The 23,109-nt window shown below is 47.3% G+C and overlaps 1 protein-coding gene across 1 annotated transcript in view; it reads left to right on the plus strand.

Annotated features, from left to right (window-relative positions):
• Window positions 1-23,109, plus strand: part of ADD2 (adducin 2) — a 110,408-nt gene that overhangs the window by 60,928 nt on the left and 26,371 nt on the right. The window contains exons 2-9 of the mRNA XM_082426012.1: window positions 296-413; window positions 6,597-6,813; window positions 8,531-8,669; window positions 15,241-15,392; window positions 15,841-15,921; window positions 17,832-17,981; window positions 19,253-19,396; window positions 21,357-21,455. Of these exons, the coding sequence (XP_082282138.1) occupies window positions 6,631-6,813; window positions 8,531-8,669; window positions 15,241-15,392; window positions 15,841-15,921; window positions 17,832-17,981; window positions 19,253-19,396; window positions 21,357-21,455 (948 nt within the window). The 5' untranslated portion in view covers window positions 296-413; window positions 6,597-6,630. The remainder of the gene's footprint in view (window positions 1-295; window positions 414-6,596; window positions 6,814-8,530; window positions 8,670-15,240; window positions 15,393-15,840; window positions 15,922-17,831; window positions 17,982-19,252; window positions 19,397-21,356; window positions 21,456-23,109) is intronic.

A 23,109-nucleotide genomic window follows, 5' to 3' on the forward strand; every position in this document is an offset into this window, starting at 1 on the left:
CGGACAGAGCAGCCGCCCTCCTCTGGGCTCCCCTGGCCCACACTCAGCAAAGGGATTTCCCAATTCCTCTCTTCGAAAGGAATTTTGATCCTGATTGTAAAGATAATGAAGCTTTCTTTACCTTTTTGTAGACATAATTTGCTTTTAAAATAAAAAATTCAGCTTCAGTTCATCTTCAAGAATTTCCCAGCAGTCCTTAAAATAAATCAGCACCTAATGGTGCTGCAAAAACAGGGTGAAGAGTCATGGTGGTGCAGACAACACCCTGATATCTGTCGTGTTTTGTGTCTTCCAGTTTCTACCCGGATGTTTGAGATCCTGTAGATGCAATCAGCGACCCCGGGAGTGGAACGGAGTGTGCAGGCTGAGCGCTGAGAAGAGGCAGCCTGGGGCAGGGCTGCTCCGGCCTCCTGGTAATTAGTCGGTAGTTTTCAGTGGTGATGGGGGCGTGAGACACACTTTTTGATTGGGTCCATCTCACCAGGATGAGCTTCCAGACACTCAGGTCATCGCCACGAACTCCCCCGATCCTGCTGACTCAAGAGCTACCATGTGCAGCTAGAGATTATCATGCTAAGTGAAGTAAGTCAGAAAGAGAAAGACAAATACCATATGCTATCACTTATATATGGAATCTAAAATATGGCACAAATGAACCCGTCTACAAAACAGAAACAGACTCACAGGCATATAGAGATCAGACTTGTGATTGCCAAGGGGGAGGGGGAGAGGGAGAGGGGTAGGCTGGGAGTTTGGGGTGAGCAGATGCAAACTATTACATTTAGAACGGATAAACAACAAGGTCCTAATGTATAGCACAGGGAACTATATCCAACCTCCTGGGATAAATCGTAATGGAAAAGAATATTAAAAAAGAATGTATATATGTCTAAAACTGAGTCACTTTGCTGTACAGCAGAGATTGGCATAACATTGTAAATCAACTACACTTCAATAAGAAAAAGAGCTACCACGGAATCAGAAGGACCTTAGAGGTCACTGGTCCAACCCCAAGCAGGGCAGAAGCCCCACTATAGCATCCTGTAGTCACCCTGACTCCAAGGAGAGAGCTCAGCACCTAACGAGGCAGCCTGTCCCATCTTCTCGTTACTGAGCAGCTCCTGCTGGTGGAAGGCTCACCCTCGCATCCTTGGCTAGAATCTGCCTGCCTGCCTGCCTGCAATAACCACTCGCTTCCTGGTTCTGGCCCCTGAGGCTCTAAGGAATCAGCCTAATCCCTCTTCCACATGGCAGTCCAGCAGATATTTAGGGACAATTGGAGTGGAGGAATGCAGGATCTGGGGCCAGAGACAGGCCTGGTTGAAATCTTGGCTCCACTGTTATCTGTGTGATCTTCAGCAAGTTAGTTAACCTCTCTGATTCAGTTTTTTTTAATCTGTAAAGCTGGGACAATAATATCTGCCACATAGAGTGGTCCTGGGAATGAAAATAAATCACAAATAGAAGTTGCTTGGTGTTATTCCGTCACCAATTCTCTGACACCAATTGAATGTCCTACCATTCAACTCAGTTCTGACACTACCCTGAGTTAAAAGGGCACGTAAGAAAAGGCAAAGTCATGGACAAGCCTCCGCCCTCTTCAGAGGCCAGCTACAGCTGTGAACCCCAGGCACTTCTGACCGACTTGACTATAAATTTGGGGGTTCCCACAACCTCCCTTTCAGTTTCTATAATTCCCTAGAATAACTCACCGAACTCACTGAAAGCGCTGTAACTGCAATTGCAGTTTTATTATAAAAGATCCAACTCAGGGCTTCCCTGGTGGCACAGTGGTTAAGAATCCTCCTGCCAATGTAGGGCACACGGGTTCGAGCCCTGGTCTGGGAAGATCCCACATGCCGCGGAGCAACTAGGCCCGTGAGCCACAATTACTGAGCCTGCGCGTCTGGAGCCTGTGCTCCGCAACAAGAGAGGCCGCGATAGTGAGAGGCCCGCGCACCGCGATGAAGAGTGGCCCCCGCTCGCCGCAACTGGAGAAGGCCCTCTCACAGAAACGAAGACCCAACACAGCTAAAAATAAAATAAATTAATTAAAGGGCTTTCCTTTAAAAAAAAAAAGAAATTCTTTAAAAAAAAAAAAAAAGATCCAACTCAGGAATAGCCAGACAAAAGCAGGGTAGGGTCTGGGGGTTGAGGGCGTGGTGCAGAGTTTCCACGCCCCCATCCTGCCCAGCAATGTGCTCACCAACCAGGAAGCTCCCCCAGGCCTCGCTGTCCAGGGTTCTTTTAAGGGGGTGTGCATTATTACCAGGCACAACTGATTCAATCATTTGCCACTTGATTGAATGCAATCCCCAGCCCCTCTCCCCTCCTCCCTCTGTGGCTGGGATGGGGGTGAAGTTCCAGCCCTCTAATCATGAGCTTGGTCTTTCTCAGTGGCCAGTCCCTCCCTTGAAATATCTAAGTGCCCACCATAAGTCACCACACTTGCATAAAAACTCAGACTTGGTGAAAGGGGCTCATGATGACTAAGAAAAGACACTCCTAATGTCTTTTGGACCTTTTAGAAATCCCATGTGTTTTTGAAGCTCTGTGCCAGGAACTGGGGCCCGAGGCCCCATATATTCTTTATGATGCCGCACCTGGCCTCACAGGCGCCGGTATCCTGTGATCTTCAGCACCCTACTTACCCCTTTTTTTTTTGTGATCTCCCAGTTGACATGTTCCCACTATCTGGTCAGAGAATGAGGCATTCTCGTCAGTCTCTTTCTGGATTTTCTTTTTGTTAATATAATTCAAGATTGAATTAGTTTGGGGACTAAAACATGTAATTACAGTTATTTGGTGTGCACCTGTTTACAATTGAATCATAAGCCTCTCATTACTCGAGTTCCTCATGCTACGATGATTCTAGCCCCTAAACGACACATAATAAGAGCAAATGCTAATAGCACTTGCTATGCACCAGGCGCTTTTTGAACTACTTCACATACATTAACTCACCCAATCCTCACGACAACCTAAAGAGGAGTTAAATAGTTGCAATCCCTGTTTAATATATGGGGAAACTGAGGCACAGTGAGGTTAGGTAACTTGCCCAAGATCACACAGCTAATAAGGGGCATAGCTAAGATTTGAACTCACGGTCTGGTTCCAGAGTCCTTGCTTTTAACAACTAAGTTGTGCTGCACACAACTTTGACCACCTCCCAACATTTTGGGAAGGGAGGGAAGGAGCACAGAAGAATGCCTTTGGTTCACAAAGCCGAAGAGTTTGCCCAGGCCCCAGCTGTCGTGGTGAGGGAGTCAGGGCTTCCGTTTTCTACCCCCACCCCCATCGGACCACCTCTGGAGCAGCCCTGTGGGGCTGGGCTCTAATGAGTGAAGGCAGGCCTGGAGGTTCCTGTCCATCAGGCCTGGAAGGTCTTCGTTCCTCATGCTTCGTGGGCCAGAGCTGCTTCAGAGACTTCACAGACTGATTCCTGGGAAGTGCAGCCACTCCAAAGGGAAGAGAGAGGACCAGCTTTTTCCTGCCTGGATTTAGTCCAGGAGGGTTCAGTACCAGGCTATGCTGGTCCCAGAGAAGCTGACAGCTCAGGTGGTTCTGGAGCTAGTGGGATTTGGTGTTGTGAGGAGCACAGAGATCTCCATGCCCTCATCCAGTGTATCCATTGGGGGGTTGCTTGTCGCTATTTTAAAAATAACATCAAAGATTTGGGGCTGTGAAGGTGCCAAAGAGAATTAAAGGGGACGGATGCAGGGGGGCAATGCCTCTGGAAGAATTTTGGTCTGCAGCGGTGTCTGCCCAGAAGAAACTGGGTGGTGACCCCCTGTCTGCATGGCTCCGATGCATTCCCATTATGTCTGACCTTGCGGTCTCTTCTTTCCTCCCAAGTTCCAGAGATGAAGCTGTTTGGGAGCATCATGGGGGTGAAGTATTCTTAACTCATCCCATGTGCATGGGATTGGCTTGAAAGCACAAGGCAACAGTCAGTAGGTCATATGTGCTCTTTGCAGATATTTCTCTTTCAGCATTTGGCTTGAGGAAGAGGAACTGGGGAGATGCAGGAAGAAGATCTCTTGCTCCAGGAAACCTAGATCCTCCATCCTTCTGCCTTTTCTACATGTGTCTGCCTCTCTCCATATAGTGTCAGAGCTGGAAGGGGCCCCAGAGGTCCATTCTGTCCACTCCCCAATTTAGGGATGGGCAAAGTGACACCCAAAGAGGGAAATTACTCGCCCAAGTCCATGAAAACTAGAGAATGTCAGAACTGGGGCAACATTGTAGATGCTGACTTTTAGTCCAGAGCTAATTCAACCAGAAACGTCCCTGATTGACTCAATCACTCTTCACTTAGATGAAGAATCTGCCTTTACATGTCACTAAGTACAACCTCAAACATTCTAGCAAGCTGCCAAATATGTCTCAAAATATTTCTTTAAAGACCGTTTGTTTGTTTGTTTGTTTTTGGCTGCCACTCCAAGGTGACTCCTTCTTCCCTCCTCCATCCTCCATCCCATCGACATGGCTGGTAAGGGTGGTGCTAACTGGGGGAGATCTGGTGAGGGCTTTCACAAGGAGCTGACTAATTAATGATGGAATTAAGATCAGAGGTCATGGTTTTGTAAACTTGTAAAAGCAGGTGGTGGTGGCACTTGGAGTCCTCTTGCTGCCCCAGGTCAAGTGTGTGGTGGCAGCTGGTGAATACAGTGGGAGGAGGAGGCCTGGACAGCCATGGGAGGCAGTGCCCGATACTAGCGTTAGAGGCTTTGTGCCATCTTGGCAGCCTTGCTAGAAATGGCCAGCACCTGGAATGGATGCCTTCTGTTGCATGATACAACCACTAACATCTAGCCAGTGGTATTTCAACCCGGCTGCCCATTAGAATCACCCAGAGAACTTTTAAAAATCCTGATGCTCAGGTCACACCCTGGACTAATATTAAAATCTCTGATATCAGTATTTTTCAAAGTTCTCCAGGTGATTTCAACGTGCACCCAAGATTGAGATCCCTGCTCCAGGCCAAGGGTTCAGAGCTTCAGCTGACCCTTGAAGGACCTTGTCCATGTGTCTTCCCTTGAACTTGTTACTTGCCTTTCCCAAAAGAGAATGCAAATAATAATAATAAAATCAATCAATCATCTGAGTGTTCTGGGATGATGGGATGGACTTCCACTTCACATGCCTAGTGCCCCCGCCCACCCCAGTCAGAGGAACTATAAAGTGGAGGGTAAAGTGCTGACAGAAGATGGAAGAAGAGGTCACAGACAGCTCATGGATAACAAGAATATGCTTTCCTGGTTGTCAGCAAGGCCTCTTTCATAATGAGCTGTTGGCTGGAATGAAGGCTAAGGCTTGGGCTAACAGGATCAGCTGAGGGGTCAGAGCAGATCAGATCTGGGGAGGCCAGCAGCTGCTCTGAGAGAACAAGAGGGGCTCCACCTCCTCCTGGAATGGGAGACCCCAGAGGCAAAGTGAGGGAGGGTCAGGTTAAGGATGAAAGCCAGCTGCCCTGACCCCAGGTAAAGCTCTTTCGTTGGTATCTCCGTACTTGTGTTCAAAAACTAATTACTGTTCAATCAAGGCACTTGCCTTCTTTTGCTGAGAAGGGGCTCAGCTAACTGGGAGAAGGCTGAAGCTCTGTAAGCCTCCACCCCCTCTGGATGTTGAAGGGGCATAACCCAGATTTGAGGGCCTAGCAGTGCTGATACAAAGGGAGGCTGTCATGGCCAAAGTCCCACAGCTGGGAAGCAGAGGCTGAATGGCGGCCTCCTTCTTAAGAAGGGCTCCAATATGGCCATAGAAGCCATTCCTTCATTCATCATTCAGGCATTTAAAAAAACCTGCTTGAGTAGAAAAAATATATGGCTTTTCCCCAGACCAACTTTCCAAACACTGCCCTCGCCCTCCCTCCAGGGACCAGGTCAAGATATACAGGCCTCTGGGCAGCCTGGCAATGTGGTGCCCTTCAAACGGTGTTTATTCTTTTACTGTTTCTCAATATATATTTACTGGGGTTTAGGAGAAACTTATTTTCCATTAATAAAAATTGTACACCTCTTTTAAACTTGGAATAAGAATCTGATTCGCCAGTGAGACATGTTTTACAGAAACCGATTCACCAATAATTCTTTTCCAGAGACCAAAGTCAAAGTTGTGAAGAAAAGCACTGACCACAGCGTTTCCCGCTTTGTAGAAGTTACCTGTTCTCTTTTCAGTTTTGTGGATTTCCCACCGAATGTTTTTAGGAGGCTTCTTAGAGGGTTTACATTTTAGATCAAGTACGAATTCCCAGTGAATAGCTTTACACTGTGTAGATAAGCATCACAAGATCCCCCCAGAGGTTTGCAGGTCGCGCTCGCCCTGGAGGACCAGTCTACTTGAACCCGAGTGTGGCCGCCGAAGCCGGGCGGGTCAGGCAGGGAAGGGGGGGGGGACCCCGAGTCGGTGACATATTTTCACTTCGTTGGACGCCCTACAGGCCGGCAGCCGCGGCGCCCAGCCCTCCACCCCGCGGCCCCGCTCACACCCTCCAGGGAAGAGTCGCCTCCCACCGCGAATCTCCCCGAATCCAAGCCGTCTGCCTTAGGAAGCGCGTACCCCGACCGGGAGTACCCTCCTTTTTTTCTCTGCAGGGTTCCAGGAGTGGACTGTAGACCCACCAGGACAATGAGTGAAGAGACTGTCCCCGAGGCCGCCTCCCCGCCGTCCGCGCAGGGGCAGCAGTACTTCGATCGTTTCTCCGAGGACGACCCCGAGTACCTGCGCCTTCGCAACCGTGCAGCGGACCTGCGGCAGGACTTCAACCTGATGGAGCAGAAGAAGCGTGTCACCATGATCCTGCAGAGCCCGGTGAGTGGGGTCCGCCCCCGGCGGGGCGGGGGAGGGGAAAGGAGGCCGGAGCGGGTGTGGCGAGGGGGGGATGAGGGGGACGCTGATTCAGCCGGTGAACCTGAAAGATAAATAACTCCGCTTCCGCTGGCTCAGGGTCGGAGCAACTTTCAGCTCTCTGAGCAAGATGCTCTGGCAACGTGGGTGTGTGAGTCTCTCCCTAGTCACTGGCGGAGGGCAAAACCTGGTTTATCTGCAGTGGTTTGGCTCGGTGCCGGGAGGAGGTGGGTCTGAGAGACAGGAGCCCCACCTCAGTTTCTTGTGCCCCTTCTGAGCCTCGCTTTCCAGTCTTCCTTTCCCTCTTCACCGAAAGCTGTAACAATTCGAGTAAACCAGGGGCCACTAGGGGGCGCCACGTGGGAGCTTTGGGGTTCCCTTTTCTGAACGCCACAAAGAACTCTGTCCTGGCAAATAAGACTTTGAAAACCCCAGGAGGTGGGGGAGAGGAGGGCACAGCGGGCAAGACCGGCTCACCCAGCCGTGGCCGGAGTCTGGAGGTCAGTTGGCGCCTGCCTGGCATGGACACAGAGCTCTTCCTTGAGGCAGGTGGTGCGTTGAGAAGGATGGAGGGTGGGCCTACTGGACCAGCGAAGCAGGAGGGTGGTGCAGGCCCTCGGAGGGGGAGGAAGAGCGGTGTGGACAGAGGCAAGGGGGAGTCCCAGGGCAGTAAAGCTGGGGGGTCCGCAGGCAACAGGGCATGATCGTAAGTGTTGGGAAGCTCAGGGGTGGAGCTGGCGTCTCCAGGTACTTGCCAGGATGAGATCTGCCTCAGCCACTCCCCGGCTTTTCTGAGGCCCTGGTTGAGAATGCTCGGGCCTCACAGAGGAGTGCTAAGGGGGATGGGCCCGAGGTCTTAGTGACAGGTGACACCATGTTGGGAAGTCTGGAGGAAAATGGCAGGTGCTAAAAACGTTGGGATGACAGAAACTCTGAGGGAGACTAGAAGGGATGGCGGGTGTGGTAGGAGAAGTGGCAGAGTTAGTACCAACCCAAGTTTGGGGGCCTGAAGGATGGGACTCTATTCTCAGGCAGGAGATGGGGACAGGAGGAGGTCATGCTTCTCCTGTCCTTTTGTAGATTCCCCAGCACCTAAGTGGCTCCCTATTTCCTCCTGAGTGTTCCCTGCTGCCACCTGGTGGACAGACATGCCCTATTTGTGGCCTGAAAAGCCAGACTTAGGTAGCAGGACATCAGAAGTGGAAGTGACCTCTGAGGTCATCAAATCCTGAATATGAAGAAACTGAGGCCCAGAAGAGCCATCGGCCTGGCTAATGGACAGGAAAGATGGCATACTTTTTCATTCAATTCTGCTTTTTAAAAAGTCTTTTAATTACTAAAGTGAAGTCCTGCCATGTCTGATGTGGGGTGGGGGGGTGTTGGCGGGAGGGGGTCTAGGCTATCCCTGAGACACAGGAAGGACCTGGAGTCTGGAGTATTGCCCATGAGGCAAAGAGAACAGGATCCATTCCCAGCATCTCCTTATTGCTCCCCACACAGCAGTCTGGGGAGGCTCCTGAGGTCCCAGTGGGATTGCCCGGTGCCCCCTGGGACCCAGATATCCCACATGTGGCCCTGGCCTAGCTGACCCAAGGGCTAGGGGTGGGCACTTGGAAGAGGGGCCCTCCGTCTCCCACATGAGGCACACTGGGAGGACCAGCGCCTCGGGGGCCTGCTTCAGTCTTTCAGGGAGGAGCTGGAAGGCCTCATCCAGGAGCAGATGAAGAAGGGGAACAACTCCTCCAACATCTGGGCCCTGCGGCAGATCGCGGACTTCATGGCCAGCACCTCCCACGCAGTCTTCCCAACATCTTCCATGAGTACGTGGGGAGCTGGGGAGCTGCCAGGAGCAGAGGTGGGGGAAGTGGGGGAGGGGAAGGCGCAGTCAGAAGCGGCTCGGTTGCCGGCCTACGCAGTGAGCGCTGCAGCTGCATTAGCAGACCTGGGGGAGCTGCGCCGCAGCCAGAGAGAGACCTGCCTCTGCTTCTGATGCTGCTGAGATTTAAAGACCCCAGGAGGATTATCCCTGATGCCCAGAAATCGGAGGGCAGGGGGTGGTGGAGACTTAAGGGAGAACCTAGTTCAGGGTCTGCTGGGGGCGGGCGGAGGGTGACACAGTGTCACTGCAGGGAGAGGCAGGGCGGCCTATGTACGATCCCTCCACCCCCACCCCTCATAAGCAGCTTAGCATGGAGGGAAGAGGTTTGCCACTCAAGGTCCCTTGCACGGCCGCTGCTTGAGGCCCAGGAGTGGATAGTGGAGAGTTAGGATTCTGCTCTCTGTTACTCGAGCTATGGGCACAGAACCGAAGAAAATCCTTGTGTCCTCACAGCATCCAGCCCTCAGGCTGATCTTCCCTCAATCCCCTGGCGTCACTCCCTTGGAGATGGAGTTGGGGGGGCAGATGGGAGGCCATTGGAGCCATTGTCTCCTCACCCCACTGGACAGGCCAACCTGACTCTGTAGACAAGGCCAAGAGCAGCCAGGGCTAGGCACGAACGCATCTTCCTCGGCTCTGAAGCTCTGCCCACAACCTTTAAGAAACAGACATTGAAAAATACTTCCCCTCGGCAAAATGAATATGGGATTATAGTTGAAAATTAGGAAAATAGTTGAGAAAGGGTAATAAAAATTACTGTACTGTGTTCTTACAACCAAGAAATTACTATTATCAATATCTTGGTGTATATCCTTCCAGCCTTTTTCTCTTAACATATACAGACTATGCCAAAAAAAGTGGAATTGCATTATACATACAAATTTAACAGCCTTAGCATATCTTGACTAATTTTTCACATAATAAAATATGGTTCTATCGCATAATTTTTGGTGGATGTACACTCTTCTGTACATGGCTGAATATGCCACAGTTTATTTAATCAGTTTCCCACTTTTGGACTTTTAGGTGGTTTCCAACTTTTTGCTATTATGAATGACAATGCAATAAACATCCTTGTAAATAAATCTGTGATTATATCCATGACTATTTTCTTAAGATAAATTACTAGAAGTAGAATCGCTAGACTGAATTATACGCATGTTTTAAAGGCACCAATGCATAATGCCAAATTACCCTGGAGAAAGATGGAATGAATTTACATTCCTACCAGAAATGCAAGAGTACCCATTTCCTCCACCCTGATCTGTAGTCTGTTTTACCATTTGTTTCATCCTTATGATACGATGGGTGATGAATAGTACTTTGTGTTTTAATCTGCACTTATTTGATTACTATAGAGATTGAATATATTTTCATATACATATTGGGCATGATTTTCTTTTTGTAGTAAATTGCCTGTCACATCCTTTGCCAATTTTTCTACTTGCATATTCTTTTCTTACAGATTTAAAAATCATAAAGTAAGGCTAGTTCCCTACTATCTGTCAGATACATTGCAGATTTTTTTCCAGTGTCTCCTTTGCCTTTTAATTTTGTTCATGATATTTTTGTGTTGTAGAATTCTTTAATTTCCATGTAGTTGAATCCATTATTATTTTCCTTTGTGTTTTCTGCTTTTGATTGCATACTTAGAAACACCTTCCCTATGTTTTATTATCCAATAAAATACCCTTAATTATTCATTTGCCAATTTTTCTCAACCATTGTTTAAGTTGATCCTTTAAAATAACTTTAGAAGTATTTTGTCAGGTCTCTCCATCCACCTCAAAGAATTCCTTTTGGGATTTTGATTGGGATTACGTTAAATGAATAGATTAATTTGGTGGAGAATTTATAAATGTACAACTTTATATTAGAATGTAAACTCCATGGCGGGGAGGATATATGTATGTTTCGTTCACTGTTAGAGTAGTGTCCTGGCCTTAGAAAACTAGCACCCGGAATATAACAGGTGCTTAAAAAATATTTGCATGAATGAATTTTAAATCTTTTCAGAAATGATGTGTGTCTTCTACTTATTTAAATCTTTTAAAATGTCCATCAGGAAAGCTAGTAGTTATTTTCTTATAGTCCTTACTAATTTCTTGTTAAGTTTACCCTGGAAATTTTATGTAACTTTGTCATTTTAAGTGATTCTCCATTCAACTTTTTTTCTGGTTATAGCTGTCATCTAGGGAAATCGTTGGAGATACATGTATTTATATATTATTTAAACTAGGCGCTTACTGGACTCTTAAACTCTAGTATGTTCTCAATTCTTTTGGGCTTTGTATATAGAAAAATCACATAATCTGCAAATAATGGTCATTTTGCATCCTTCATTCCAACATTTACCCTTTGGTTTATCTTTCCAGTTTTCTCATTGCATCCGTTAGAACTCTCAGAACAATATTTAATAATAGATTAGAGAGTAATCATCCTTGTCTTGTTTCTGACTTTAATGGGAATTTTTTTACCACAAGGGTTTGAGATAGTTATTCTTTATCATGTTGAGAAAATATCTTTGTATTCTAGTTCAATATGGGTTTTTCTCAGAAATGGATATTGAATTTTATAAAATGCATTTTGGGCATTTATTGATTTTTCTTTCCTTGATGTGGTGAATTATATTAATAGATTTCTGAATATTGAACTCTTTTTTTCATTCCTGAAATAAATCATTCATGGTTCTGATACATCCTTTTAAAAATACTCTTCTGGGTTGAGTTGCTGGAATTTTATTAATTTTTGCATCCATAGTCACACATGATAAAAAGCAGTTCACTTTTTGGGCAGCCTTTGTTTAGTATTGGTATTAAGGCTATAATTTCCTAAGATGAATCAGGTGATCCCCACCCACTTCTTTGCCCTAATGGAGTTTAAATTAGATAGGAAGTCTCTGCTCTTTTAAGATTTATTATTCACTTATAAAGCTATCCAGATATGGACTATTTGGATAACATTTTTCTTCTGCTTCATTTAAAGTTCTTTAAAATTTTATTCTGCTGCTTCTTGAGTAAATTTTGGTCATATTTTATATAAAATAATCCATTTCATGTGGCTTTAAAAAATTATTAGCCTGATTTACAATATTATTTTTATTACTTAAACCTTCTACCGTGGATATGACATCCCATTCTCATTCTTGGTGCTGTGTATTCCCACTTCCTCTTTATTGGCCAATCCAGATGTTGGTTTCCTCATAGATCTTCTCACATAAGCCAATTCTTGGATTTACATATTGGTTCTACTAACTTTCTTGTTTTCTGATTTATTGATTTTGTTTTTGTACTCATTAATTCTTTCCCATAACTTTTCTTTGGTTTATTTTGTTCTTTGTGTTTTTCTACAATAGAATAAAATGGATTTGATTATTTTCATATTTAATTCAATAATAAAGACATTTAAGGCTATGAATTTTTTTCTCTGAGTATAAATTTGGTCTTATCCTATAAATTTTGACATGTAGTATTTCCTTTATTGTTAATTTCTAGGTAGTTTGCAGTTGCTGTTTGGTTTTATTTTTATTCTAAAATAAAATAAACACACGCCGAGAGTGTGTTTTCTCATTTCTGTGTTGGAATTTGTATTCTTTTAAAGATTTGTTGATAATGTCTAGTTTTATTGCATTACGTTTAGACAATGTAGCCTACTTAATGTCTGTGTCGGGGATTTATTGAGATTTTCTTTGTGCCCTAATAATATCATACTTAAATGATATACGGGTATAGACGCTATCTCTGGGACATAGTATTTAATCTTCATCCTCATTTATTGTTTTTGATTTTATAAAGAATTAATGTCTCCCACTGTATTTGATTTCTGTTCATTTCTCTCTGTTTCTGATAGCTTTTGCTTTGAATATCTTGAAATGCTTTACAAAGTATACATGTTTTTATAGCTATATCTTCACTATGGATTATGCCTTTAATCCATGTAAAATGACCTACAAAATGATCCTTTTTGTCCAAAAGAATATTGTTTTCCGTGGCTTCTACTTTGATCGTGTTATGGCTCTATTTATCTTTTTGTTTATATTTGCCTTGGCATACTTTTGATGGTCCCTTTATTTTTACCTGTTTTGTGTCACTTTATTGTAGTATTTGTTAGTTTTTGTAAATCTCCTATAGTATTGTCTTTGGCATCTGTTGCTGTAGCAGAGAAGTCTGAAACAGTCTATTATTGGTTCCTTTGTAGGTAACCAATTTCTTTTTTCTAGGTGCTTGTGGATTTTCCCCCTTACCCTTGTATTTCAAGACTGTGTCAGGAAGCATATAATTGTAGGCTTTTCTTTTAATGGACTTTTCTCCCCTGAAATGCAGTAAGTTCTTTCATTTTATATATATATAGGTCTTCTTTTCAATTCTGAACTTTTTTCTTCTATTATATCAATACTTATAACTTATATGCCAGGTCCTCTGGTCTTTGTCTCCCATATCTATCATATTCTTTCTCATCACTTTCTTATCTCTGACCTTATACTCTTCCTTTTGAGAGAGAAATAGGGCTGACCAGCATTCCTATCACCTCACTGGTCAGCAACTGCCAGGAAAACAGTTGGATGCCTGAAAATCTTGTTGGTGCACGGCAGGGTATCTGAGTCAGGGAATGCGGAGAGGGAAACTTTCAAGTGTCCTGAGTTCAAGCCCAGAGAGGTTGTTCTTTGTCCAGCTCCATTTGCCTTAGAATTTTCTTTGCCTGGTTGGTTTTGGGTTTTTTTGGTTGTTTTGTTTTTGTTGTTGTTGTTTTTTCTAAATAGTGTGTCCTTCAGTCTTAGCTTTCAGGGGGTTTGGTGGATTTTCATCTTTTTCTGTGTTTTCTTAGGTACTTTGAAATAATGGCCCAGTTAGATTTTCACTTTAGTGAGGCTGGTCAGAATAAACGTTCTTTCTATGAAGACCCTGAGCACAGAGGACTGGGGACTCCTGTGGACCCCTCTGGTCTCTTCTGGGCCTGTGGGTGGGTAGTCCTCATGGGGAAGCTCCACAGGGTTGGGGAGGGGACTCTTTGATACAGGACACAGAGGACATGACAGACTGAGTGTTTTCAGTCCTATTCTGGCCTCCTGCCGTCTCTGGGGCTCCATAGTTATTTCTAAGAGAAGGATTCAAAGGACTCTGGGTCTGAAGGCTCTCCCAACAACAGCCTCCCTCCCCTCCAGCTTTGCCTGGGGGCCTTATGCTTTGGATATGCCTCCCAGCTTGCTGCAAGGGGTGAAGCAAAGAGGTAAATACTTATCTGGGGAACTAGAGAGGAGGCAGAGATCCCAGATTGGCCAGTTTGAATTAGAAATCCTTGACTCTTGGGTTTTGTTGTTGCTCTTCTTGCCAGTTTAGCTGGGTCTTTGGACCACTTCTGTCCCTGTCAACTTCGTGTACTGGACACATGCACTGGAGGCGTACCACCGTTGGTGGGCACAGGCCCTTTGGGGGCATCTTCCTGACATGGGGTGTTCAAGGCTTGCTCTGCTTGCTTTATGTCCCCAGTCCACCCTCATATTTGCAGACCGTCTCGTCATTTCAACTAATGGCAAACCTGATAGAGGACATACATCACATGGTGTGACAGTGAGGTTTATGGAGATGGTGGAAGCTTCCAAAGAGCATTTTAATCCATTAACGGTTTTAGTGGGATGCTGGGAGAGACAGCATCAGGAGGCTCCCAGCCAGACATCATTTTAAGCCAGAACCCTTTCCTATTGATTCTTTTATTGTTTCCTAGACATTGATTAATTGGAGTTCTGGGGCTCAGATGCCCTCTTCTGCCTTCCTGAGGCATGCAGGCAGCGGTCATCGTGGTTAATGGGACAGACTGAGCATCAACTCCTAGACCCTCTGGGAGCCCTGACTATCAAATGCTCTAGGCTCATTTCCATATTACTTCCACATCCCTCTAAATTCCCCAAGAGAGCCATAACTAACCAAGGGACTGCATATCCAGAGGGGACCAGATGTGGCCCACCCAAGGCCTCCAGCCCCTCAGCCAACCACAGCCACGCTGACTTCTGGAAGTTCATGACTTGTCAGAAAAACTTGAGGAATTTACTTCCTGGTTGACTTGGCTTTCTGTCTGCCCTGTTTCCAAATTAGAGAAAAAGTTATATTACATGGTATAGTTAAAACAATATGATAATGATTAGTAACTTCTTCATTAAAACTGATAAAATATACTCATATTTCCACTCAGAAATTTATTTATGCTTTTATTCAATGTCCATCTCTAGGGTTTGTGGTCAGCTTAGCCTTCTGAGAAACTTTCATTCTGTGGCCTTGAGTCTGGCCATGATTTTTGACCCAAAGCAATGCCATTCTTCCCCGAAGGAACAGAGGACCTTATTGGGCACAGCTATCCATTCTATGGATTTTCTCCTCTGGAGTCAGGGTCAAAGAATGTTGAATTCCCTGAAGTCTCGTGTGTGGTTGTAGTGCCAGTGAGAATTTGAGAGGACAGGGGCAGGGCAGGGGAGGGCAGACGGGAGCCCCTGACCCAAAAGCTGCCCTGTGCCCCTGCAGACTTCTCCATGATGACGCCCATCAATGACCTCCACACCGCCGACTCCTTGAACCTGGCCAAGGGGGAGCGGCTCATGCGGTGCAAGATCAGCAGTGTCTACCGCCTCCTGGACCTGTACGGCTGGGCCCAGCTGAGTGACACCTACGTCACGGTAAGGAGAGCATCTGGGGGTGAGATGGGGCAATGTGTGTGGCCCCCACCAAATCCAAAGGGAGAACTCCTGATCCTTGGCATGGCCATGGCACTGCTGGTGGCCTTTGGCCAAAATTCAATGAGCCCTTCCAAGGTTTCTAACCACTGTGGTTTCCTGAGACAGATAACCTGCCCAGTGGGCACTTCTCTGGATGAGGAGCCAGGAATTTCTGGATCCTATTTCTAGGGCTACCCTTGACCATTGGGAGATTCCTCTTGTAGTTCCATTTCCCCAGCTCCAAATAAAGCTGAGTCCTCTTCACCTCTTATGGGTCAGGGAGAAGTAAGGGTTCTTGGGAGGAAGATTTGGGTGCAGTGGATTTAGGGAAAGAGGGGATTCAAGCAGTGTGTCATTGGAAATGACCCCTCTCCCTCCTTGCCGCTGAGAACACGTGTCTTTCCTCCAGTTGAGAGTCAGCAAGGAGCAGGACCACTTCCTGATCAGCCCTAAGGGAGTTTCTTGCAACGAAGTCACAGCATCCAGCCTGGTGAGTACAGTCCGGCCTGTCACTACCCATTTCTGGCTGAAATGACAGTACTCTTTCTGCTCCTACGGTGAAAGGTCATCTCCAAGGTAGCCACTGCCATCCTGTCCTTCTTGCAGTTTGCAATCTAGTGGGACAGAGAAGTCACATGGACACCAAAACAAACTGAGAGCGCAGAGCATGATGTGATCAAGAGACGAAATGGGAGGTGCAGGCTGCAAGCGCAGTGGGAGGGCGAGGGGAGAAGAGATGAGCCTGGAAGCCTCTGAGCCTGGGATTGGACAAAGGCTGGGAGTCGGGAAGCCTTCCAGCTGAGGGGATACATTCGAACAACAGCCAGTGCTTTGTCCCAAAGCAGTGCAAGACTCTTCTAGTGCCGGTGCCATGAGAGAGAGCTTCTGGGTCCCCTTTCTGTCCTCCTGCTCCTTTTAGGCATGGTAGGAAGAAACTTCCAGAATCGGTTTCGATCAGGAAAGATTTCTGGGCACGGGGGTGGGGGGAGAGGAGAGTAGTAGAGGGACTGGCTTAGAAGCAGAAGAAGTTGAGTTCAGGTGCATTTTTGCATTTACACAAAGTTGTTTTTGTCTGTGCTTAGACGTGATTAAGGAGTGGCTTTTGTCTTCTGTGTCACAGTCAAAAGTGGCCGTCTCTGGTGATGATGTTCTATGAGATTGTTAATGTTAGGCAGCGCCATGGCTTAGCTGTGTGCCAGGTCAGCCACAGCCACCAACAGTTATGTGTGTGTGTGTGTGTGTGTGTGTGTGTGTGTGTGCGTGCGTGCATGCGTGCCCGCCCGCGCGCATGCGCGTGTGTTTTCACCATGACACCCACAGCCCCTTGGAGTCAAAAGCAGATTGTAAGACCAGTGACTGCTCTCCATTTGTCCTTTAAGACCTAGCTTTCGGGTGACTGGTAAATGGGTGTTCATTATACTAACCTCTTTACCTTTGTGTATGATTAAAAATTTTTCAAAATAAAAAGTGGGAAAAATAGGAAAGAGGCTCAGTTTAGATGTTACTCCCTTTAATAGGAGGAATTAAAGACTCTTCCTATCTGCTTCTAGAGAATTCTGTGAATGATTCTCCTCTTGCACCTTGCTACTCAAAGTGTGGTCCGTGGACCGGCAGCAGGGGTATCACTGGGATCTTGTTAGAAATGCAGACTCTCAGGCCGAGTTCTTAGCCTACTGAATCCGAATCTGCATTTTGACAGGATCTCCAGGTGATTGTTTTTTTTAATCAATTTTTTAAAATTGAAGTACAGTCGATTTACAATGTTGTATTAATTTCTGCTGTACAGCAAAGTGATTCAGTTATACATGTATATACATTCTTTTTTATATATTTTTTCCATTATGGTTTATCATAGGATATTGAATATAGTTCCCTGTGCTATACAGTAGGACCTTGTTGTTTATCCATTCTATATATAAAAGCTTACATCTGCTAACTCCAGCCTCCCACTCTGTCCCTCCCCTAACCCCTCCCCTCTTGACAACCACCCGTCTCTTCTCTATGTCCCTGATTCTGTTTCTGTTTCATAGATAGGTTCATTTGTGTCATATTTTAGATTCCACAGATAAGTGATATCATATGGTATTTGTCTTTCTCTTTCTGACTTGCTTCACTTAGTATGATAATCTCTAGTTGCATCCAGGTGATTAAAGTTTGAGAAACTCTGCTCTAGCATTTTTCAATGCTGAATTATAATCGCCTTTGTTTCCCAGTAGCCTGTGTGCTCACCCTGCAGGCAGGAATGGGGTCTCTTGCCCCCCACATAAAGCACATCCATTGCCCGCGGTATGGTGGAGAGTGGACACAGGTGGGCGGGCGTGTGCCTGGCCCACCTGCGGGGAGGGGAATGAGGGGCCTCTGCCTGCTGGTGGCCGGAAGTCTCTCTTCCCCCCGGCCCAGATCAAGGTGAACATCCTGGGAGAGGTGGTGGAGAAGGGCAGCAGCTGCTTCCCAGTGGACACCACGGGCTTCTGCCTGCACTCGGCCATCTACGCCGCCAGACCCGACGTGCGCTGTGTCATCCACCTGCATACTCCGGCCACGGCGGCGGTGAGTGTCAGCTCTTCAGCCAGCATTTCAGTCCCCGAGGCTGGCAGCAGACCCATGGCACCTGTCTCTCTGAGGGTCTCCCTGAAGAAAGACATAAGCCCCCAAGCTAGGAGCAAACTCGCCATATAAAACAGTTCTGGAAAGATTCCCTGGAACTCAGAGCAAGGTGAGGAGGGGACACCCAACATGGGAACCTCCTCCTCTGCATTTTCTAACTATGGAAGTCTAGGTGAGGGGAGACAAGGTGAAGATGTGTAAAGTCTTCCCTGCTGCACTCCGCACCTGCTACATACGCACCCCGGCGCCACAGGCCTGGGTGACAGCACCTTCCGAGTGTCTGGGGACTGGGAGAGAGCAGAGGGAAGACCCTCAAGGAGCAAGCTGTCCCCCAGGGGTCTCTGGGCATTTCTCCACGTCTACCTGAGACGCTGCGGTGCACCTGGAAAGACAGCAGACACCCAGTCTGGGTGTTCCCTCAACCCTCACCCCCAGGCCACATGCCTACAGGGGCAAAAAAAGACCTGTCACTGGCCTGTGGTTTTCTCCGCAAATCACACCGGTTACTAGCACTCAGACCTTCCAGAATTCGGACTAAGGCTGCATGTTGTATTCGTGCCAAGTATCCATTTCTGCAGAGCCGGGGCTTACGCGAGGGGCAAGATGAGTGAAGGAGGGCAAGCGGCTCTCCTAACCTCTCCACGCTCCCTGCTTTTAATAAAAGGCGGGGTTTGGGGCATGGCCGTTTCAGCCTGCGTTTTAACCCTGTTCTCTGGCACTTGCCTTGCTCCGTTGCCGGGAAAATGAGGGCTTCTCAATGGGCCTCATGTCAGTGAAGAGTCGTGGCTATTGATGCACTGACCCAAGGCTGAGGGTCTCACGCAACCCACCCCAGGGACCCTGGACCCTGATTCAGCCCTGCCTGGTGCCAACTCCACCAGCCCTGCCTCTTCCCGGGTCCTAGGACAAGAGCCAGGCAGGGGTGGGCAGAAGCACGCCATCCCTCGAGCGTATTCTTTGCAGCAGTTTTAGAAGGTGATGTCTTGACATGGCAGCTGGGAAAAGTGTGATGAAAAGGCTTTAGAGGAAGCAGTGAGAAAGCAAGAGCCTCGCCAAGGGGACGGGGTGCCTTTCTCCTGCGCTCGCTCCCTCCCCTGCCATGTCCCCAGACAGAACTTGACTGTGCGGCTCCGAGGAGAGGGCGACGGTGACAGAGGGGCGAGGAGGGGGGTGGAGCTGCAGCGTTAAACATTCATTCCATCGTCTCCCTAAAGGTGTCAGCCATGAAGTGGGGCCTCCTGCCTGTGTCCCACAACGCCCTGGTGGTGGGGGACATGGCCTATTATGACTTCAACGGCGAGATGGAGCAGGAAGCCGATCGGATCAACCTGCAGAAGTGCCTTGGACCCACCTGCAAGGTTCGGCTCAGCTGTTCTGGGAAGATGCTCTGGGTGGGATTGTCAAAAACCGACATCACAAAAGCGACAAATGTTCATTGGAAAATGTTTATAAGTTGCAAATAAACAACAATAACAACAAATGACATAAAAATCTTTCACCCTACCCTGCGATTTGGGTGCACACCCCCATAGCTATTCATATAGATTTACAAAACTAGGATTATAAAATATATTCTCCCTTTTCCCCTTAGCGATATACAGTAACCACCCTTGTATGTTACTAAATACTTTCTAATCACTATTTTAAATTATACCTCATTGTGTGAATGTCTGTGCCACTATTTACCTAAACAGTCCTCTATGATTGGACATTGAAAAGTTTTTCCCCCAAATTTTCTCTTAATATAAACAACTCTGTGATGAAAATGCTTTCAGCTACATCTTTGTATTTGCTTGGGATGATTTCCTTAGGATAAACTCCTAAGGATGCCCATTTTATAACTCTTACTTCATAGTACCAAATTGCCCTCTCCTCCGGCCATGACTAGTACTTGAGAATGCTGTTCCGCTACAGTCTTCCCAAACTTGACTGTTACCACTTTTTTTTTGCAAACTTGATAGAGATAAACAGAATCTCATTATTGTTGCTTGATCTAAGTCTGAAGGCCTCTTTTATAACAGCATGTAATTAGGGCTGTTGAGCTTAGAATGGGAAGTTTCATAGCCAAGCCTGGGTGGATGGGGGCTTGCCCCCTTCCTTGAAAGGCACTCACTCCCGGAGTCATTTCCCATCTGGGAGTCCCTGTCTTCCCACCTCTCATATAGAGCAGAAATCCCTGCCACCCTCTCCTGCCATTCTCTGAAGCCTCATTAGCAGTGCCAGGAGAGGCGTGATGTTCACATTTGTGAAATGGTACCAAAATTTAAGAGATGGGGCGTTCACAAAAGATCTGCAAAATCCTGTGAGCAAAAGTCACGGTCTCTTTCCACCTCTCTGGCTCTTGAGACGAAAAAACTCCAGCTGTTTTCAGCAAGAGTGGATGTGATGATTAGGCCACTGGGCCTCAGCCCAGGTGCTGCAAGGACAGATCTGATACGTGGGTCTGTGGCCCGGCTCCCAGGTGGGTGTCACCTAGGTATCTTTCAGAGAGTTCTCGAGGATAAAACCAACCAAGAAGGGTTTCCAACAGGGAGGGTGCACCTGGACCTTGGTATAAATTCATTTCTGTTTTTTCCCCCCTTTTAGATCTGCCTGCCCCTGGCTGAGTTACAAACATCGCTCCATCAGGGACAGCCTGGGTTCTGGTTCCGACTCTGCCCCCAATTAGCTGGGAGACTTTCAGTTTCTTTAGTCTTCTCTTTCCTCATTAGTAAAACTAGTGAGTTAGATTATAAGTTCTCTGTGGCCTCTTTCATGGAACTGTAGGATCTTAGAGCTGCCAGGGCCTCACGGAATTCATGCAGAGGAAGCCTGAGGGCCAGAAAACAGGGGACCCAACTCACCTGTGTCTGCAGAGACACCTCTCAGAGGGCCACCCCCTTGGGTTTGACTCACAAGTCGACTGAGTTACAGGGGGGCAAGTGATTGCTTTTGAGGTTGGACCCTTGTATTCAACAGCAAGTAATTTCATTCACTTTAACACAAACATTCGTTTTTCAGACTTCTAAGCTCTTCAGGGCCTAAAAACCCAGGCCTTGCCCAAAGAAATCCACCAAGCTATTCAGTCTCAGTTTTAAAAAGCATCTTCAATTTTTTAGGGTGGATGCTTTAAACGTTCATTTGGGTAGATATTAAAACTCATGGGGGGGCGGTGGGTAGCATTCAGTGTTTGTATAGGGAGAATGAGTAAGGAATTGGGGGAGGGGGGCGTGCTCCAGGATTGGATACGAAATTGATCTGAATAAAATGAAAAATCTCTCCCTCTTAACTCAAGTTTGGAAGGCTTAAAGTTTTAATTGGCTGTCGGCTCCTGTGCAGATCCTGGTGCTAAGAAACCATGGAGTGGTTGCTCTGGGTGACACCGTGGAGGAGGCGTTTTATAAGATCTTCCACCTGCAGGCTGCGTGTGAGATACAGGTGAGCAAGTTCCTCTGGGGTGTGGGCCCAGGAGGGACCCTGACAGGGGCCTGGGGGCAAAGGTGGCAGCCCCATGGGCCATGATTTAGGGAGACCTTTGAGTGGGGCCCTCTGAAAGCCTCACCCTATTTCTCTGCCTTGGCACCACCTGATTCTTCTAAAGTTTCACATTTGGAATCAGTTTTGTAGCTTTAAAATTTTCTACCGCCATTGTCTAACAACCAGCACCCAACTCTTGGGGATCAGTGCTCAGGACGGGGAGCTGCCTGGGCTCATCAGTAGGACAGTGGGAGGAGCTGTACTTCCCACGCTCCTGTATAACCTGGGGTGTACCTGTTACCTCTAGCTGTGCCCCACAGACACCACACAGGTAAGTCTTCTTTCTTTGTTTGGAGAAAGGTAGTTTGCAAAGACCATGAATGTGGTCAAGTCCAGAAAGAGAAGTGGAAAACAGGCCAAAGTAGAGTGTTGACATGGCAGGCCTGACCCCAGGGAAGCCCCAGGGTGATGTCCAGGGAGCCCATGGTGAAGTTCTCCTAACTGGTAAAGGATGAGATGGAGGGTGGATGGGGAGTGTCAGTAGTCATGGGACCCCTAGAAGAGTTGATGGCGAAGCAGTAGGAAAACACACATCTTGTAGTTTTATGAGATAACCAGGTAGTATTGGATAAGCCAAGCATACACTCCTTCCAGTGTGGCAAGCCGTCGGGTGAGTAGGGGGGTCTTGCACGACTGACTGGGCTCCATCCTTCCCAGCCTGCGCTCTGTGCTCTTGGGTCAGGAACCTGCCCTCTGCAAGCCTCCATTTCCTCATCCTCAGACCTGGGTCTAGAGAGACCTTGTGAGGATGGCCTTTCAGACAAGGAGAGGTGTTGCTGATCGTATTTTTAGGACTCGGTTGACAGAGGGAGAGGCTAGCTGCCCCAGGGTGAGTCGGCTCTTTGCAGGGCCCTTCTGGTGTCCCATCTACCCTCTCCTGGCTGGTCTGGGCAGAGTAGTGCCCCGAGGAAGACGGCCTGCCCCTCTCTTGGGCATTATGGGGGAAGAATGGGATAATCCCAGAAGCATCACTAGTGGAGGCTCTACAAGTTGGACCTTTCTCAATGGTTTTTGAAGGATATGTTGAGAGGACAGTGATGAAGAAATGTTAGAGGAGGTGGTGTGAGACCCTCCCGACTCCCCATCCCCCATCCAATAATGCTGGCCCTGAACTCTGACCCCTGAGTGTTGTTAGAACCTGGCAGAACCTCTGATATGCCTACTTTCCCTTCTCCACATCTGAAGAGTTCCCCATCTTTTTTCTGAAGAAGAGGCTTCCATGAGAAAATATCTGATGAAAAAGCCTATCTCTTTGCAAAGATAGCACAGCCCTAAGAATGAATGGAGAGAGGTTCCCGGGTGTCCCCCAACACGGTGAAGGATGCCTTCCCCAGGCTCCAGATCCCCAGAAATGGCCACTGCGCAATTTAAGCAAAGGGAGGATGGCCATCTAGCAGCTGGGGAGATGAAAGGCAGAGCTGCCACCCACTTTCCTGGACAGCCCCAGCTGCTTCTCTTGGCCCTGTCTGCTGTCACTTTCTTTTCAGTCAGGACTGGTTTGATGTAACCTTTTAAAAGTGCATCAGGCGATGGGGACAGATAACCCCAGGAAAGC

Source organism: Balaenoptera physalus (assembly GCF_965194825.1).
Source record: "Balaenoptera physalus genome assembly, chromosome: 15".
Taxonomy (NCBI): Eukaryota; Metazoa; Chordata; class Mammalia; order Artiodactyla; family Balaenopteridae; genus Balaenoptera; species Balaenoptera physalus.